Source organism: Corylus avellana, chromosome 9 (genome assembly GCF_965113065.1).
Source record: "Corylus avellana chromosome 9, dhCorAvel1.hap1.2, whole genome shotgun sequence".
Taxonomy (NCBI): domain Eukaryota; kingdom Viridiplantae; phylum Streptophyta; class Magnoliopsida; order Fagales; family Betulaceae; genus Corylus; species Corylus avellana.
The window spans coordinates 1051500-1071996 of record NC_142498.1 but is presented as its reverse complement, the minus strand read 5'-3'; the positions used below and the strand labels follow the sequence as shown (position 1 = coordinate 1071996).

General features: G+C 32.9%; 1 protein-coding gene and 1 long non-coding RNA gene across 2 annotated transcripts; one reads left to right on the top strand and one right to left on the bottom strand.

Annotated features, from left to right (window-relative positions):
- Nucleotides 1-1065: 1065 nt before the first annotated feature.
- Nucleotides 1066-3071, top strand: LOC132190538 (uncharacterized). Its single transcript, XR_015913066.1, has 4 exons — nucleotides 1066-1413; nucleotides 1526-1675; nucleotides 2826-2902; nucleotides 2983-3071. It is a non-coding gene; the product is annotated as an uncharacterized LOC132190538 (long non-coding RNA).
- A 7084-nt stretch (nucleotides 3072-10155) lies between these two features.
- LOC132189482 (beta-amyrin 6-beta-monooxygenase-like) lies at nucleotides 10156-12286 on the bottom strand. The gene is made up of 4 exons (XM_088510435.1): nucleotides 11752-12286; nucleotides 10897-11335; nucleotides 10630-10817; nucleotides 10156-10461 (listed from the first exon to the last, which is right to left on the bottom strand). The coding sequence occupies exons 1-4, from the start codon at nucleotides 12265-12267 to the stop codon at nucleotides 10156-10158; spliced, it is 1449 nt and encodes a 482-aa protein (XP_088366561.1). The 5' UTR covers nucleotides 12268-12286.
- Between the last annotated feature and the right edge of the window lie 8211 nt (nucleotides 12287-20497).

The window sequence follows — 20497 nt, the reverse complement described above, 5'->3', positions numbered from 1 at the left end:
AGCGAATTAGTTTGATTGATCGTTATTTTTATTTTAATTATTGGTGTATTTTTTTTTATTTTAAAAATTTAAGCTATTAATAAATTATAACAAAATATCTCGTGAATTATATTTTTTTTTCTTAAAAATGACTTTAATACCCTTATAAATGTTATATAATTTCAAATTTACCCAACATTTTAAATTAAAGGGTAAAGTCCACATACCCCCTCAAACTACCACCCAATTGATAATGTTCCCCCAAAACTTTTAATTGCGACAATGTACCCCTCAAACTACCAAAACATTGTCAATATCCCCCTCAAAGCTAGCAAAAAGATCAAAATGTCCCTATATATTTATCAATATAACAAAAATACCCATAAAATTCAAAAAAAAAAAAAAAATTAAACGAAAATTTTAATTTTTAAACGATTTTTTTAAACCGAAATTTTTTTTTTTTTTTAAAATCAATTTTAATTTTTTTAAATATGTTTTAAAAATCGAAAATTTTATTTTTTTTAAACGAAAATATTTTAATTTTTTTTAAATGGAAATTTTTATTTAAAAATTATAAAAGAAAATATTCTTTAAAAAAAAAAAACAAAAAAACATACGAAAAATTTTCAATTTTTATAAAAAAAAAATCGAATTTTTTTAATTTTTTTTTTTCTAATAAAAAGATTTTTTATTTTTTATTTTAGGTTTTTCCAGAAATTTTAGTATTTTTTTTTTAAAAAAAATTTTACTAAGGGTAGTTTTGTCAATGAAGGGGACATTGACAATGTTTTGGTAGTTTGGGGGTACATTATCATAATGTAAAGTTTGAGGGACATTATCAATTGAATAGTAGTTTGAGGAAGGTATGTGAATTTTTCCCTTAATTAAAATTATTTTTAAAAAATTAAAGTAATTAGCGGCGACTTTTGAGTGTGAAAACTAAGGCGCCAACCAGTGGCGCGGTTTCTGAAAATTTCGGACAAAAATTCCATACATCACGTCTCTTTTTCCGCCAACCCTCAAAACACCAAAATCCCTAACACCCCCTCTCACTCGATTACCTCCCTCATCACTCTCACTCTCAATCTCACTCTCACTCTTGATCTCTCTCCCTCAAAAACACCCTCCTCTCACTCCTGCTCATAGAGAGTTGATCAGCAAGTGATGTTTTCATAAATTGCCCTTGTACTAAACATATTTTCCAAGTCACTTCTCACTTCTCTCATTGTTCTCCAGTTTCATCCGCATTGCCGCCGAATTCTCTTCCTCTCCTCATACTTCCTCTGCCTCTCAATCTTCTCTTATTTTCTTTCTCTTTCTCGGCCAATTCTGTGATCTATCCTGGATTCATGTTTTAAACGTGCCTTAATAGCCCCCATCATTGAAATGTCATCACCAAACCTTTTTCTCAATTACTTTCTGTGAATATTTTATGTATGATCTCTTCTTTTTTGTTGTTTCACTAAAAAAATTAAAATTTATTGGCGTGCTTGAGAGCTTTGTTTGGGTTTGGTTTGTGTGATTGAATTTGAATTTGTTTGCGTAGACAATGGCGGAGGTGGCGAAAGTTCTGTACATAGTGGTGGAGGATGAAGAAGACAAGAGAGAGAAAGGTAAAGAGTCCTTTTGGTACACGAGTCCGGTTCTGCAGAGCACTCTGCAGCTCATGGGATGTAAAGCGCGACATGTGTTTAAGGTACCACATGATTTTCGGTTTCGTAATTATCTACGATTTCCTTCTTTGTAATTCAATTTTAATTCCTTTTTTTTTTTTTTTTTGGACGCTGGAGAACTTTTGATTTTTGTTTTTTTGTTAAGGATTTTTTGGTTAATTTTGGGTCACTTTTTCGTTTGGATAGTTGGAGTTCAATAAATTAAGGAGTAGGGCTGTGCTTTTATATGACTTGGAAGTTGATTTACGGTTGTAGATCTGGGTTGTACGTTTTGTGTTCTGTGAAATTTCTGAATCTCATTTCCCAAAGTCTTCAACCCTACAATTGGTTTTGCTGAACATCTGGCCAAAATGGTTCTATTATTTGTCATGCCAACTTAGGATTGCATAATGCTATTCTTGAAGATTTGGTCCTTTTTTTTTTCCTGACGTTTGTTTTATAGGTAAAAAGCCTTGTTTATGGCCTTCATGTTGTCCTTGTACCGTCTTGTACCTATAAATTCGATACTTAGCTTCAGCATCCTCCTTTCTTTTTCCCTTGATGTGTGAGCAGATTTGCCAATGACTCCTGAAAAAAGGAGTCAATATGATCTTAGCCTCAAAAAAATTGGAGTGGAATAATGAATCATCAAGGCAATTTCTCAGTTGCACGATATCATGGCTACATCTATAAATGCAATACATACCTTAGTTATAAAGTCTTTTAAAACACTTGTTACTCCTTTCCAATTTAACCGTTATGTACAACAAGTGACATTGTCATCTTGATCTTAGCTCTAGTTGTGTTTTTATTGCTGGTCTTGTCCCATTGACTGCTAATGCTTTTTTTTTTTTTTCAATGAATCCCATGGACTGCTTATGCTTTAGACATGTTTCTCTTCAAATAGTTGGGTGTTTTGGGCTTAGTTGTTATGTGCACTGGATGATGGCTTATTTTGATTATAATGCGTTTTTTGGTCAATTATGAGATGTCGTTTCGGTTTAATTAGAAGTTAACAGCTGCGGATTGGAGTTATGGATTTTATTTGGATGGAAAGAAATTAGTACAGTAGGATGCTCTGAATCTAGTCGCTTGGAAATTTAGCTTAGGCTGAAACTATCAATTGTCCCAAAATCTTAAGCCGATAGTTAATATTTTAACAGCTTTGTATCGCCATTTCTTTTGTACTTTAAGGAAGCTAAAAGGAGCAAAGGAGGAAAATCAAAGCATTCCCAGTGGAGAAATTATGATGATTTGAATGAATACTTTTGGTACTATGTGTTTCTTTGTTTAAATGTATTTCTATATGTACATAATATAGATTATAAAATTCTGTCGGTGTGAATTGTAGGTCAGTTGATTGTTTTCGGCTAGGTTGGCCCATGCGTGCTGATGCTGAATTCTTTTGCCAACCTCTAGAACAGCTTCGACTTGACAAAAATGTGGTATGCTGTAATTTTGAATTATATGCTGCTTAGTTTGCCAGTCTTGTTTATCTTGAATTTCAACATATGAATCTCAAATTATTTCTTTTGGGAAGTAGAATTTTTTTCTTTGATTAACCTTAACTTCTTTCATTGTAAAAATCATGAAATCTTGCCCCTTATTGCTAAACTGAGTTTTACTGCTTTATGTCGAGCTTTCTTTCACTAAAAATGGTTCAAACATTTATTCTTATAGTAAATATCTATAAAGGAATATTAAGGCTTAGCCTTTGAGGATTCCAAGAAAATGTCTCAATTCTCACCCTTGGGGCTTATGTTTCAAAGCATGAGACATCAAATTTATGTCTCATGCTTCAAACTTATGATTGTAATATTTGCCTCCTACTTGTGGCTTACAATATTCTATTACTAATGATATACTGCCTAGTTCAGATCAGTTTTAGCATGCTCTGACTGGGGTACTACTTACATTTACAATAAAGTACTAACAAATTCTTAGGAAAACCTTTTCACGTCACTGTGCTTCCCTTTGTCACAAAATCTTATTGATAAAACATTGTAAAGCTGTAAGCTGTTTTATAGCTCTGATGCAGGAGCCTCCAAATTCTTGATATTAAGGGCTGTCTTCAATGGAAAATGGTGAGAATTAGGTGAGGAAGAGTCAGAGAAGAAAATTATAAGGTCAGGATAAATAGGGAGGGGGTTGTGATGCAGTAAAAAATAAAGGCTTAGGTTACTTGAATGAATAAAGTAAAAGATAGATGGAATCCAAGAGGGAGACACATAGAGAAACCAGAAATATAGGGTTTGGGAGAAAGATATAGAGAAAGAGGATAGACAAGAGAAACAAGCCATGTAACACCTCCAACCCGCTAAGGTTAGGTTTGTTAACCAGTAGAAGGGAGCTACCTAGAATGCTCCATAAACTATGATACTACAAGCATATCCCCTAGGCATGGGAAAGGCGAGGCTTGTGTTTTCTTGCGTTGAGTGCTTTGTGTGGGTTTCGGGTTTGCGGGCTGTTGGTGTTCGTGGGTTACGGGTTGGAGAGCTTTTGGTGATTAGTGGGATTTTCTTGGGTGGGTTCTGTTTGGTTTAGGTTGTTTGGTTCTTTCTTGTGCTCGCTTTAGTTGGGTGCTTCCTATTGTATACTATTTGTGTACTTTAATTATGTCTACAATAAACTTGTCCTTGCTATTTCTGAGCTGTATGAACTTAAGTTTCAAACAGGGTTGATTACCATATTAATATAGTATAGACAAGCTGTTTGTTGTGGAAGAACATTTGACGAAAATAATGCTCGGGGATTTTGGTTGTTTGTGATGTGTAGTGACGGGTATATGAAAGTTGTAGTCGAACACTATAATTTTTTAATTATGTCTACAGTGAACTTGTTCTTGGTGGGAATAAGATCCTTAAGAATGAACATATAGTAAAGTACATGGTAAAGGAGCTGGATTGTCTTATGGAATTTTCAGGGTCTCTTTGTCATTTTTCTTTTTGTATTCTATAGCTTATTCTGCTACCCCCACACCACAGAACCTTTTTTTCTATAAAACCTTGCTGTAGATAGTAAAGGAATTGGATTATATTTTTTTTGGGAAATTGCTATTATCCGATTGTTGATTTGCATAAAGTAAATGAGACAGCTTGGTGCTACAGTGAACCTATTTTCAATGATTCAGAAATTGTTGTGTATAGAGTGCAGTAGACAACTTTCTTGTAACTTTTCCATAGCATATTCAGGCTTGTTGAAAAGCAGTGTGGCTTGCAACTGTTGTTATAAATTTTTAATTTATTTAAATTTCATACGTTTATAGTTAATTCATATAAAATTTTCTTCTTTTTCTAATTCAGGGGAATGCTTGCAGCAATCGATGTCTTCAATGACCATGTATTGGTTGGGGTACGTTGTTTCGTTAATGGTTCTTATTACTGCCTATTTTGATATGAAACTGCAGAGTCATGGGATGTTCGTGCAGTTGGTGGGGGTAGTTATCAATGAATTTTAGGTTGATTTATTCTACTTCTTATGTTCTTCATAGTATAAAGCTGTCTAATAGGAGATATGTAATGGTGTAGAATGTGCTGCAAAAGGAAAAGAGTGCTTTTATTTTTCTTTTTTAAATCTCATTGATGTAAATGATTCAACATTACATAAAATGAATGCGTAGAGTGCTTAGTGGGAAAACAGACCCATGTACCTAGAAGATGTCATAATAAATATGGCAAGGGTTATTTGCCTTTTTTCTCATAATGCTAGCTTTCTAACACCTCTTACTTTTAAAAGCAAATTTACTGTCTTATGGCCTTGAACAGTGAAGGCCAAAATTCATAGTTTGGGGAATAACAAATGCAACATATTAATGTTTTATATTCATGCAAGTTATTGGATTTGGTGTTGGGGTTTTAATGTGTCGGTTGGTTTTACTGCAGATATTCTACTTAGTTGGCTTTGGCTTGTTTTACTTGGAGTCGCTTCTACTTAGTTCATGCTCAAAGGCTGCAGTATTTGGCTTTTGCAAGTTGGTTAGGTAAGGGAGGTCATATATTTCAGTCTATTTACATTATTTTTCTGTTGTAAGTTCTTGAAATCTTCTCATCTTGCTAATATTACATTACGCGCAGCTTGTTATGGAGTAGTGATTCTCCTTTTCTTTTTTTTTACCTGTGTCTAGGAACCAAACAAAGGAAAATAATTTCCTTTCCTTTTCTCTTCTACTTTCTTCGCTATAACCACAACGCAAAGGAGAAACACTTCTCCTCCCCCCTCTCTTCCCTTCCCTTTGCTTGGCCGTTTTTCTCTTCTTTCTCCTTTCCCTCTTTGCAGCCAATATAGTTTTATGGCTTTTTGCCCCCCTTATTTCTCAATTTAATTTTGGATAATATGTTTTTTTTTTTTTTCGTTTTGCATCTGTTGTCTTGCTTTCTGTTTACTTCTTTTTCTTTCTTATAATTCCTTTGTACTTAGGTCGTGTACTCTTTTGTCACTTATTCGTTGATTACTTACCATTAAAAAAAAAATCTTTAATTTGTTCCGCCATTTTTTTCCAAAAGTATCTTTGCACTTCCCTCTAGGTTTTTTGTATTTGTTTTTTAAATCCTAACTCAGCTTCATCTTTCTCATTCCCATTATCTTTGGACATCTTTTTCCTCTTTTGTATTTTTATGCTGCCTCCCATTTTTGCTTGCCATACTGCTAATTTTTCTCTAAATGTTGTCTAGATCCGAAATTCCCATGTTAGGCTCCAGTTGTGTTTTTGCTTGGCAATAATATTCCTTAAAAACCATTCATCGTAGCGTGCAGCAATTATCTGATGCTCTTGTAGTGCTGTTTGTGCAGGTATAGTTCTTTGTCTTGTATTCAAACGAAAAGATTGGATCCGACGGCTTTTTGGTTGCTAAGAAATTACGAACTTTAATGACTGTCTTGTAATAGTGTGAATTTTTGGGTTCTACGATCTGTTTGATTGCTGAGAATATGAAATTGTGATTTTTATAGTCTTACTTTCAAAAAATTTTATGTATACTTGTTCAATAATCTAAACATTAAATCTATTTATAGGATAATATATGTATATTATTAAAATTATAATGGTAACAATTATAGTGATACATAATATAGGGAATGAAGCATGTGCATTGCATGTGCCATCCCAACTATATATATATATATGCTTCTTTCTTCTTTCTTTTTATTTTTATATTTTTTTTTTATTTTTTTTTTTATTTTTAATCAATAGCGGCAACACTATAGTCGCCGCTATTGAGTTTATATTTTTTTAATTCATTAGAGGTTGCCGCTAATGAGATAAATAGTGGCGACTATATGTTGCAGGTAATATTGGAGAAATAGCGGCAACTATAGGTTGCCGCTAATGATAGAGGAATATTAGCGGCAACTTGAAGTTGCCGCTATTGACTTTTTTTAATTTTCTTATATCATTAAGTCGCCGCTAATGACATACAATTAGCGGCAACTTAGGGGTCGCCGCTAATGATATATAATAGCGGCAACCTTGGAACCATTTTGAACTATTTTTTCCGGCAAAAAAAAAAAGTATTAGCGGCGACTTAAAGTGGCCGCTATTACCTTAACAATAGCGGCAACTTTTAAAGTCGTCGGTATTTAGCTTTACCGTCGACTTACTATCAATCACCAATTAGCGGCCGCGTGTCGCCGGTATTTGTAAATAGCGGTAACTTTTTGCTCATTAGCGGCAACTTTGGGTCGCCGCTAATGACCATAATTTTTGTAGTGAATATGCATGCGTGATTTGTAATTAAGGCTAAGCTCCACTAGTTTCACGTATCTTAGTTGTAATCTTATGGAAAACTAGCTTATAACCTTAGCAATATGCAAGCTTTTTATTAAATTCAAACAATCACTTTAAAAAAAAAAAAAAAAAAAAAAAAAAAAAGCCAAATTTGTGACGTTTGAGAGAGAAAAAAAAAAATAATGAAGTGCATATGGGTCCTAGTGTCTACTGTGGAAAATTCCAATGGCTATAAACTAGGTTTATGTATATTTATTATAGGAAAATGATAAAAGTATAACTTAAACTTAACTTTGCTTTAACTTTTCTCTTAAGTTATGTATAAAAAAATAAATAAAAATAAATAAAAACTGCCTATGAAGGAGAGAGAGCCTTAAATTAGAGAGAGAAATTTGATCTAAAAATTAAGCCAAAGTTAGATTTAAGTTGACTGTATCAGACTTTTTATTATAAGCTTAATGAATATGAAATATTAAATATAGAATAAAGTTTCTCTCACCCAATGATTGGGGTTTGGATTCCAACCCATCTCCTGCCAGTATTGTAACGAGTGTTGCAAATTAATGCCAATTGCTTTATCGAAATCACTTGGCAACAAAAAAAAAGAAAAGAAAAGAAAAATGATTTAATTTAGGTTCAGATGAATGGCATGTGAAGTTGATAAAAGTGGCAGATTTTAAAGGCCACCATGGACACAGAATCAATCATATCTGCATATGTGTCTTCGACCGAGACTCGTGGGCTTCCCATATCTATAGCACATGGTTCATCACGACGCCCATTTCTCTTCATTTCCTCCTTTAATTCTAGGATACAAATTTCTTCCTAGTTGAGATGGAAGAAGTTTTTTATAAGACGAGGAATATTACAAGTTTTTCTTGTGTTCCTTTAAGAATGATGTGGCAATTAAAATCATTATTGGGCTTGTGATTGGTCATTATTGAATTTTGATCAAATAGCAATTTTAATAGCTACATCATTCTTGAAGGGACTTAAGATGGACACAAGAGGGACTTCCAAAATTACTCGTATAAAACTGATTTTTACTTTCATATTCTCAATTACACATTCTATGATGTTGTCGTAAAATTTAATGATAATTTTTTCTATCACATTAAGGAGTACTTAGAAGTATGCGAGTGGAATTTGCGCATTTATAATTTTTTGGGTCAAAATACATGTTTTCCTTATAGTTTTTATTATAAAAAAAAGAAGGGTAAATACCTTATTCATCTATGTGGTTTAATTTCTTTATTTTTTGACTCTTAGGGTTTACTTTTTATCACATGAGGTCCCTCTGGTTTTGTCTAAAGACCAAGATGGTCCTTCCATCCATCTGCCGTTAGTAGTCTTGACGGAAATATACGTCATTGACATGTGGACCAATTACATTTTAACACGTGTCCTAATTGTCAAATTATCAAATATGACTAAATTTACACCCTTGCCATGTAATAAAATTGTTTTTACAAGTAATAGATTAAAATACTGGGAAAATAGATTACCCTTCCATCGTTCTTCCACGCCAACCTAACAGAAACCCCAAACTCATTCGAACCCAACCCCAATCTACGGCTACGAAGGCTCCACACTCTCCTATGGCTGTTGAGTCGGTCATCAAGTTACTTAATACTGACTTTGCAGTAAAGGACCTTGGCTATTTCAATTTCTTTCTTGGGGTCGAAACTCTCTGTCTCTAACAATTTATTTCTGACTTTGTAGTGAAGGACCTTTGCAATGCTCTATGGGGAGGTGGCCCGAAAGGCCACCCCCACCACAAGGGTGGCCCGCGAGCCACCCTAGAGGTGGCTAGCGCCACCCCCAGCCCATGGGGGTGGGTCACTGGCTACCCCCTCCCCCAGGTAGCCACCCCTCTGATTTTTTTTAAAAAATTAATTTAATTTTTTTTTGTTTTATATATATATTGGTATTATAAATATTTTTTTGGTAATTTTTTTTTTAAAATTTTAGGAAAGAGTAGTGACATGTGAATAGTGAAGTACTATTCATGCACAACAGCGTTGTATTTATCATTACCCGTGAATAGTGCATGCGTCACCTTTTCAAAAAGTGACGCATGCACTATTCACATGTCGAAAAGGTGACGTGTGCACTATTTACATGTCGCCTTCTAAAAGGGGATGTGTGATAGTGCCAAATGTTACCTTCTGGAAGCTGATGCATACTATTCACACGTTGCCTTCCAAAAGGTGATGTTTGGGCTTAAATGTCGCATTATAGTAACATTTTTACTATTCAAACATCTCCAATTTTAAATCAAGTCACTATGTTTAAGGGCATTTCCCAAATGTCTACGTCACTACATCAAATAATGGCATTTTTTGGGCTTAAAACGTCACCTTCCAAGTGTCATTATTTTGGCCTTTTTTTGTAGTGAATTGTTGATTTGAGCTCAACGGCAAAAATTAGATCGATGGATCAAATTAAAGCAACATTAAACAATAAAAAACAGTTAAAAGTATAATAGATTTAGCCACCCGGCCCTAAAACAATTTTATATATTAAATTTTGGTTATTTTTTTAATATACTTTTTATTAATTATTGTTAGTGAAATGTTTGCACATCTATATATTGAACGTATATGCACCCAAGTATGAAACTGTTGAAATTTTTTGGCCTATTTTACAATTTTAACCACACTAAAACCATTTAAAATGTTAAACTTTGAAATCTAATATGCCTGCAGATAACAAATTATTGCTGATGGTGTTCTCTTATTAGATGTGACAGCTTCTGGAATAAGGGTTTATTAAACATGGTTGAGACACCAACTCTTGACACTAATTATTGAGAGGGTGTAGCTGAACCAGAAGACCATTCTCTGGAATAGATGACAGATTGTAATTGTATATAAACTTTTCATTCGGATTTACTTTCTCCAATTTGAATTTGGTCACCACATTATGCATGAAAGTGAGAATTTCTACTCGTGCATATTCCTTTCCAGGGCACAGTCGAGGTCCTCCTCCAAATGGTACAAAAGTGTATGGTGCAGGCCCCCTCCCTTCAAATCTTGAAGGATCGAACTTCTCGGGATCGGGAAAATATTCTGGATTTTTGTGTGTTGAACTTACAGTCCAGTATGTCTGCAAGAAATTGGATTCAAAAAAGTAAGTCCCAAGCCAATTCTAGATTGGCTTGTAAGAACGGAACCAGGGGGCGGGGGGCCATAGCGTCGTTAATGCTTTGCCCCTCCGATGAGAAATTCTGGTCCCACCCCTGTTGACTCATATGTACACATAATCGTTACATACCTTCCATCCCTTTGGAATTGTAAAACCTGCATAACTAAAGTCAGCTGTGACCTCTCCGAATGCTCCTAGAGCAGGTGGTGCTAACCTCATTGCTTCACATGCCACATTCCAAGAATACTTCATATTCTGAATGTCTTCCCAATTCAACAACTCATCCTCACCTTTGGACTTCGCAATCTGCATTTGTTCTGACAACCAAACAAACCACGTACACTTAATATTCTATGTGTTTGGTCTTATTTATTGAGGGTTATATTAAAAATGTACCTTTTAAGACCGTGCTATATACTTGGGGAAACTCCGCCAGATAATTCAGGACGACTGTAATGGTAGCACCTACCGTCATATAGCTGCCGATGAAGAAACCTATAATCATATGAGTGATATCCTTCTCCTCCATTCCTCTGCCATTCTCATCCCTTACAAGGAGCAGGCGACTCAACAAGTCTACTTGTGAAGATCCTATATTCTCTAAGAGCTCCATTTTTCGCTTTCTAATGATTCCCAAAAGCTCCTCACGAATGAGTTTGCCTGCTCTCACTGCACGATTGAAAGCTGTGCCCGGAAGATTTATAGGAATGGATAAGAGGCCAGCAGAAACAAGACTGAAGGGATATGCAAATTTGGTTACTTGGTCGTGGTCTTTGATATTCATGAACAGCCGGCAAGCCACTGCGAAGGTGTAGTTCTTTAACAGTGGGAAAACCTGTAATAAATTAAATGATTAATCTCTGCCAATTCTTCTCATTTCACATAGTATTATAAATTAATTAATAATTAAATTCATTCGTTATGTAGAAATATATATGGAAGAAAAATAAAAGAGAGCGGAGAGATGTATGGGCTACGTTGTTTTAGTACTATATATATTGAATTGTATTACATAACTTTGTATTTATAAAGAGACAATGAGTAGTGTATAAAAAACAATAAACTTACTCTAACATAACGGGAATATATAAACCCTACAAAGAAATATGATAAAGAAGAATATAAAATATTCTAACACTATATATTGGCTAGCTTAAACTTTTAGAATAAATTGTGATTTAACATGATATGAGAACAAAGGTCCTAGTGTTATAAATGTTTGCTTTTGAGATTAGCGGTGATTTAACTAACCTTCACTTGTTTACAAGGGGACCAATCTGTCTCCAAGTGTTGTTTTGACATGGAATCCATGATGGGTATGTAACGTTGCAGAGCTTCTGGATTGAGAAACTCAGGGCGAAGGGCATGTATTTTGGCTATCTCTACTTTGGCAGAATATTCAACATCGGTGGGAAAAAGAAAAATTTTCAATATTGAGCGCGGCACCCATGTGGTGACATGCTTGTTCTCACTTGTAAACAAGAACTTGTTCCCAGGGGCACCACAAAAGACAGCAAAGTTCTCTCCAAAAAAGGAGGTTCTGAACACTTGTGGTGAGTACTTTCTCATTCTATCGGTTATGAATTTCTCTGGAGTGCCATTTTTGTTGGCCATGGCATATTCCAAAGCTTCACCTATGATTGGCCATCCTTTTCTGCCTGGTGGAAGCTTGAGGGAAATGGGTTTGCGTCTGTAAATGCGGAAGATGAAGGGAAGAGAAATGCAGAGGATTAGAAGCTGAAGTAGATACCAATGGAAGATGTCCATATCTCTCTACTTAACAAGAAATGACAATCAAGCAACTTTGGTGTTGGTCAAGGATACCAGCAAACATACTTGGGATATAAATAGGCAAAGAAGGTGTATATCTTGTCCTTTTCTCCACCAAGAAACTATTGTTCAGGTTGATTTAAGATTTAAATTAGGGTTAATTAACTTTTTCCCCGAATTGAACGAGCTGGCACTCATTCACAAGTTGCCCTGATGAACTAGCACATGTTACGTTCAGCCGCATTAAACTACTTTTTTTAAAAAATAAAAAATAAAAAATCCCGGCGTTAATTAAAATCATTAAAAACATGTGAAATGACAAAAACAACCTACGTTTAAAACTAATTTGCATAAATACTCTTTAAATATACATATAGTAATGTTATTTAGTAGACTCTTATACAATTGACATACATCTCTTGATAATGTGATAATAAAGATATGTTATGTTATTAATAACAAATCTTTATTGTCACATTATCTAGGAGTGATTTTTATTAACACCTCATCACCACTTGTACGACAGTCGTACAAGAATCTATTAAATAGAATTATCCATACACAAATAAATTTAGGATTAAATGCAATTTTGATACCTAAGTTTTCATTTTTTTATTTTTTTTCCTGAGTTTTAAAAAGATATAAATATAATACTCAACCTATGGGAAAATACTGAATCACCACCTCCGTTAGTCTTCGTTAGTCCCAACTAATGAAATTTCTACGTGTCACTCCTGTAATACGCCACGTGTTCGAAAAATTAAAAATAATAAGATAATAATGAAAATAATAAATTAATATTAAAAATAATAAATTAATAATTAATAATAAAAATAAATAAAAAACCCTAAAAAACACCAAAATCCTAAATAATCCCCGCCTCCCCATTTTCATCTCTCTCTCTCTTCCCCCAAACCCAAAAAAACACCAAAATCCCTAAAATTTCCCTCTCCTCTCTCCTTCCTTCGATCACTTTCTCTCTTACTCCGGCGACGGCGAAGAATCACCGCTCTCCCTCCCCTGTTCACGCTCTCTCTCTCTCTCTCTCTCTCTCTCTCCGGCGATGGCGAAGAAGAACCAGCAACCAAAAAATCCGTTCGGCGAAGATGAGCTCGTCCCCCTCCCACTGTTGTCGAGTCATCCCAGACAACCCACGAGCTCCTCCCTCTCCCACCGTCGTTTTCCCTCCGTCTCCTCCCTTCAACCCACAACCCACGAGATCCTCCCTTCCGACCAACGAGCCGGGGGTGATTGAATCTGATCAAGGATCTAATTTATGAGTGTATATGATTTTTTCCTTTTGCCAGATATAACTCAATTAAAAAGTGATGATTTTTTCCTAGATTTCTAAAGCATTGTAAATTTTTTCTTGATTAATTGAAAGTAGTAGAGAAAAAACTGGTTAAATTGTGGGTTGAATTGAAATTGGCCTTGGAGAACTAGTCAACGTACTTGATTATCTGATTCAGATTACTCGGCAAAATCGAAATCGGAACCCCAAACTCACAAACAACAAAAAATCCCCACAATCGAAACCCACGAACGAAAGCTCCAGAGAGGTAGAGACTTCTTGGTGAAAGTGGGTTGGATTTCTTAAAGATATCATCGCAAGAGCTGGTGTTTCAGAGAGAAGAGGAAGAGAAAAGGAATTTGGAGTATTATTATTTTAGTTGGAACTGACATGTTTTTAGTTTTTTTATTATTTTTATTATTTTATTATTTTTAATTTTTAAGACACGTGACGTATTACGTGAGTGACACGTGTAAATTCCGTTAGTTAGAACTGACTAAAACTAACAAATTCAGTATTTTTTTCATAGGTTGGGTACTATAAAAAATAAAAAAATAAAAATTCAAGTACCAAAAAAATTATTAACCCATAAATTTATTTATGTCATTATTTATTTTTTAAAAATTTATAGGTTTCAAGTGGTATGCATGTGTTGTACAACTGGGCTTTGAGTTAGTGCTCCCACAGCATTATTATTATTATTATTATTTTGTTTTTTCAAGGATAATTCTGTGATAAATCTCTGACTGAACGTAGAGCTGTTAAATGAGCGAAGCGTCTCGCGAGTAAGCTCGGGCTCGGCTCGTGCTCGACTCGAATATTAAATGAAGCACTTCATGAACACAAATCCTAGCTTGAATATTAAACGAAGCAAGCTCGGCTCGACTCGGCTAGGCTCGTGAGTATGCTCGTATAAGCTCGTGTATATATATATATATATATATATATATATATATATATATATATAAACTAAGTAATACATAATTAATTATAAATTTCATAATTATTAATACATAATTAATTATAAATCTCATAATTATTAAAATCTTAAAATTACATTTATATTTAAGCGTTACAGAATGAAAAATTCTAAACCCTTCGTGATCAAAGAGAGAGAGAGAGAGCAATCATTAAAAAGAACTCGATTCAATTAGAGCAGACCAAAACGAAATGAAGAAGAATCAAGCAGAAACTATTGAGGGAGATTGCAAAAGGCATAAACTATTGAAGAATCATACAGACCTAAACACTATCACTACCTGTTTGATGAGCGAGAGTGAGAGAGTGGGAAATGAGAGTTCAGGTGGAAGATGTGCTGTGACTGGTGAGGGGGATTGAGAGGGAGACGTTGAAAAAATAGTTTTTTATAGGAGGCGTTGTCCTAATGCAGTCTGAATGCAACCTGTTAACTTGTCCCACATTGTTAAGAAAACATTAATCTCCAAGTTTGCTTATCTATAAAAGGATACATATCCTCTCAAATGCCTTGCTGTATTGACTCAGGTTCCATACTCGACTAGCCAGGTTAAGCAAATACTCATATGCAAGTTAGCTTCTTAAGCCGTTTAAGAGTACTTAAAGTTATTATTATTTTTTTAAAACAAAAACATTAAATATAAGAGCCAGCTCTCGGCTCGACTTGTTATTAGCTTGAGCTCGATTTTTTTGGCTCGCCCTTGAGCTCGACTCGAGTTCGAGTAAAATTTAAACGAGCTAAGCCTGAACAAGGGAAGCTCGCTCAAGCTCGGCTCGTTTACACCCCTAACTGAATGCTCCTTTTGTGATCTTTCCCTTAACTTTATTTTATTTTATTTTATTTTAATTTCTTATATTGTCGCAGGTTTGAAATGAATCATTCTATGTGTTTTTGTCCAATAAAGTAACGAATGTTCGTGTCACACTAACATTTTTCTTACACAAAATTAAAATAATTAATTTAAAAAAATAATAATAATAAAAATAAAAACAAAAATAAAAACCCAAGGGAGCACCCCACTGCTTGGCCGCGGCCGCCCCAACATTGTTATTAATTAGTTTGGAAAATAATTGTGCTTTAAATATAATTTTGTGCCAGATTTTTAATGTAGTGTACGTTTACTCTTTAGAGTTTAGGCGGCTTTAGTGAGGCTTTTGTTTATTCACACGACAACTATTTATTATTATTTTTTTATCAAAATTTTAGAACATATCAAATTCTTTATCTTAAATATTTTAGAAGATACTCGTACCGTTTAGAAGGATCTTCTAAACGGTATGATTAATATTGCCGACCTTTTTATTTGGTTAATAGGACATTAATACTTGGCAGCATGATCAAAAGATAATTATTAAATATAAATACTGCACCTTTTTTTTATTTTTTATTTTTTTAATATGGAACTTCCATTGATGAAGTCTATGATGGTTACAAAGTCATAAAAATGACTTCAAGCTTTCGTTAACTTATATACAATTACATTTAAGGAATAGATCTGTTTCGTGCAAACTAAATTTAGGACATGGGTAGCCCAAATAAAAAACAACTAGAAAACTAAAAATTCAGTCGTGAGAGTTAAGGCCCCACACTAATCTACTTCATTTTCAATTCAAAGGCCAGGACAACAAAATAAAAAACAAAAAACCTCACAAGTAACAACGGAGGAGCACGTTATATAATAGACATTTCTTCGGAAGACACGCCTTGGCTGAAGAAGACGATCAGATCTAAGGTTGAAGATACTAGATTTGGATCTAGATCTAAAGCAATCCGCCAAAAACAGAGATTGGAGGAGCCCAGAGAATATACACATTGCACTTGTGCCATGTTTTTAATTCAAACTATAATTAATAACTTTGAGCTCAATAATGTTAAGAAATTTGAGCTCTATAATTATTAAATACTAGCACATAACCCGCAGGATTCTTCATTATAATTTAATTTCAAAACTTAAACGCATCACATCTTACTTTTCATTAATTATAAATTAAAATAGGTGTGTGAAAATATATACTAAAGGTTATATTTTCATTTATATATATAAAAAAATAATAATAATAAAAAAAAAAAAAAATGGGTTATACACTAGTAAATTACTGAACATGTATTTTTTTTTTTTTTTTTTTGAAATGTACCAAACATCTACTTAATGAAAAGTATAAAAGAAAAAAAAAATTGCAAGAATGACACTTGAAATCTGATGATCAATATATTAATAGAAAGTTAGTAGGAAACTCTGATATTGTTGATGTGATACTTATTATATTGTAATGCAAATAAAACCAATAAAGTTCTAATAATTTCATAAAAAATACCAAGTAAAATAAACAAAATCTTCTCTCTTCTTTTTAATACAAAATAAAACACACATTTCACTCAATATTTAATGCAATTAAATAAATTTCTTTCAGCACTTTCAAAAAAATGTTAGAAAATTCGAGTAAATCACAAAACAAAAAAAAAAAAACAAAAAAACAAAAAACAAAAAACAAAACAAAACTAATAAAATATTCAAATGAATTAAAACATAAAATCTTATTGCTGTAATACCTATTATATTTCAATACAACAAAGATTTACATTAGTGAAAAATTTATACATAGATACACAAAGATAAATCCAAAAATGATATGATAAGCGTTCTACAAAAATGAAGAAGAAGCATTTTGGAAGGAGAGTGGAGAAAGAGAAAGATAGAGATGGAGAGAAAAAAGATGAGAGATATTAATGTTGGACAGCGTAGGGAGAGAGAGGTTTTTTTTTTTTTTTTTGAAATTAAGAGAGAGAGAGATGTTGAATGAGAGTGAAAGACTTGGAGAGAAAAAAGAGAGAGAGACGTGGAGAGAGAGGAAAAAAAAAGGAGAGAGGGAGAGAGATGTGGAATGAGAGTGAATGACTTGGAGAGAAAAAGAGAGAGAGAGAGAGAGAGAGAGAGAGAGAGAGACGTTGAGAGAGAGGAAAAAAATAGAGATAGAAAGAGAACAAAAATATGAACCGTTTAATTTTTAACTGTTCAGTTTTTAAAATAATAAGTTAAAAAATTAGTTTTGTTTTTTAAAAAAATTGGTCTCTCAATCAAGATTTAATGCAATCAAATAAATCATCTATCTTATTTCAATACAAATAAAACCTATATAATTCTGAATATTATTTTTTTTTTTAAAAAAAAAAATCCACAAACATTCAAATGAATTAAAACATAAGACCTTTAATTTTAGTTTAATTTATATAAATTAGAATATGTTAAAACATTGTTGGTCTGAAAACAAAAAAAAAAAAAAAAAAAAAAAAAGGTTAAGAAGAATAATTACCTCCAATTTGAATTTTTAAACCAATAGATTATGTTTTTGTTAATGTTGGAAAGTGGAGAAAGAGAAGGATAGAGATGGAGAGAAAAAAGAGGAGAAATATTAATGTTGGAGAGTGGAGGGAGAGAGATGTTTTTTTTTTTTTTTTGAAATTAAGAGAGAGATATTGAATGAGAGTGAAAGACTTGGAGAGAAAAGAGAGAGAGAGAGAGAGACGTGGAGAGAGAGAGAGAGAGAGAGAGAGAGAGATATGAACCGGTTCAAGATAGAGAGATGTGAAATGAGAGTGAAATCACTAAAATCAGTGAATGACTTGGAGAGAGGAAAAAAAAAAAAGGAAGAGGTGTTTAGAGAGAGGGAAAAAAGAGAGATAGAGAGAACAAAAATATAAACTGTTCAATTTTTAACGGTTCATGTTTTAAAATAATGAGTTAAGAAATCGGTTTAATCTTTAAAAAAAATTAGTTCACACCACATGTCGCGATTTGAAGGCATTTCAAAAGAAGGCTTAAGCTATTATGTATGATATATGATATGATATGATTTGTATTATTTGTTTCCTTATTTGACTTGGACATTGATAATACTTAATTTATTAAATAATTTATATATAGAAAACTCTTGAAATATAATTAAAAACTCTTGAAATATAATTAAATGTCATTAATTACTCTAATTTAATGATTAGTTTTTTAAGTAAGAACCGGTTCACTCTTAAAAAACTGGTTCACAAATTATGTCTTAAAAAACCGGTTTAGTATCAAAAGCATTAGAACAAAAAGGGGAGAAAGAGAAAGATAGAGATGGAGAGAAAAAAGATGAGAGATATTAATGTTGGAGAGTGGAGGGAGAGAGATGTTTTTTTTTTTTTTTTTTTTGCAATTAAGAGAGAGATGTTGAATGAGAGTGAAAGACTTGGAGAGAAAAAAGAGAGAGAGACGTGGAGAGAGAGGAAAAAAAAGGTGAGAGAGAGAGAGAGAGAGAGATAGAGAGAGAGAGAGACGTTGAGAGAGGGGAAAAATAGTGAGATAGAAAGAGAACAAAAATATGAACCGTTTAATTTTTTAACTGTTTAGTTTTTAAAATAATGAGTTAAAAAATCAGTTTAGTATGCTTGAAAATCTGAGTAAATTACACAAAAAAAAAAAATCCACAAACATTCAAATGAATTAAAACATAAGACCTTTAATTTTAGTTTAATTTTTATAAATTAAAATATGTTAAAACATTGTTGGTGTGAAAAAAAAAAAAAAAAAAAAGATTAAGAAGAATAATTACCTCCAAGTTGAATTTTTAGGCCAATAGATTATGTTTTTGTTAATGTTGGAGAGTGGAGAAAGAGAAAGATAGAGATTGAGGGAAAAAAGAGGAGAGATATTAATGTTGGACTGTTAGAGAGTGGAGGGAGAGAGATTTTTTTTTTTTTTTTGAAATTAAGAGAAAGATGTTGAATGAGAGTGAAAGACTTGGAGAGAAAAAAGAGAGAGAGGAAAAAAGGAGAGAGAGAGAGAGAGAGATATGTACCGGTTCAAGATAGAGAGATCGATGTGGAATGAGAGTGAATGACTTGGAGAGAGAGAGAGAAAGAAAAAAAAAAAAGAAGAAGAGACGTTTAGAGAGAGGAAAAAATGAGAGATAGAGAGAAAAAAAAATATGAACCGTTCAATTTTTAACGGTTCACGTTTTAAAATAATGAGTTAAAAAATCGGTTTAGTCTTTAAAAAAAATTGGTTCACGCCACATGTCGCGATTTGAAGGCGCTTCAAAAGAAGGCTTCAGCTATTATATATGATATATGATATGATTTGATTTGTCTTATTTGTTTCCTTATTTGATTTGGACATTGATAATACTTAATTTATTAAATAATTTATATATGGAAAACTCTTGAAATATAATTAAAAACTCTTGAAATATAATTAAATGTCATTAATTACGCTAATTTAATGACTGATTTTTTAAGTAATAACCGGTTTACTCTTAAAAAAATGGTTCACAAATTATGTCTAAAAAACCGGTTTAGCATTAAAATAAAAAGGGGAGAAAGAGAAAGATAGAGATGGAGAGAAAAAAGAGGAGAGATGTTTTGTTTTGTTTTTTTTTTTTTTTGGAAATTAAGAGAGAGATGTTGAATGAGAGTGAAAGACTTGGAGAGAGAAAAGAGAGAGAGAGAGAGAGACGTGGAGAGAGAGGAAAAAAAAGGTGAGAGATATGAACCGGCTCAAGAGAGGGAGATGTGGAATGACAGTGAATGAGTTGGAGAGAAAGAGAGAGAGACGTTGAGAGAGAGGAAAAAAAGCGAGATAGAAAGAGAACAAAAATATTAACCGTTTAATTTTTAACTGTTCAGTTTTTAAAATAATGAGTTAAAAAACTAGTTTAGTATGCCTGAAAATCTCAGTAAATTACACAAAAAAAAAAAAAAATTCCACAAACATTCAAATGAATTAAAACATAAGACCTTTAGTTTTAGTTTAATTTATATAAATTAAAATATGTTAAAACATTGTTGGTCTGAAAAAAAATAAATAAATAAAAAATAAAAAAATTAAGAAGAATCATTACCTCCAAGTTGAATTTTTAGGCCAATAGATTATGTTTTTGTTAATGTTGGAGAGTGGAGAAAGAGAAGGATAGAGATGGAGAGAAAAA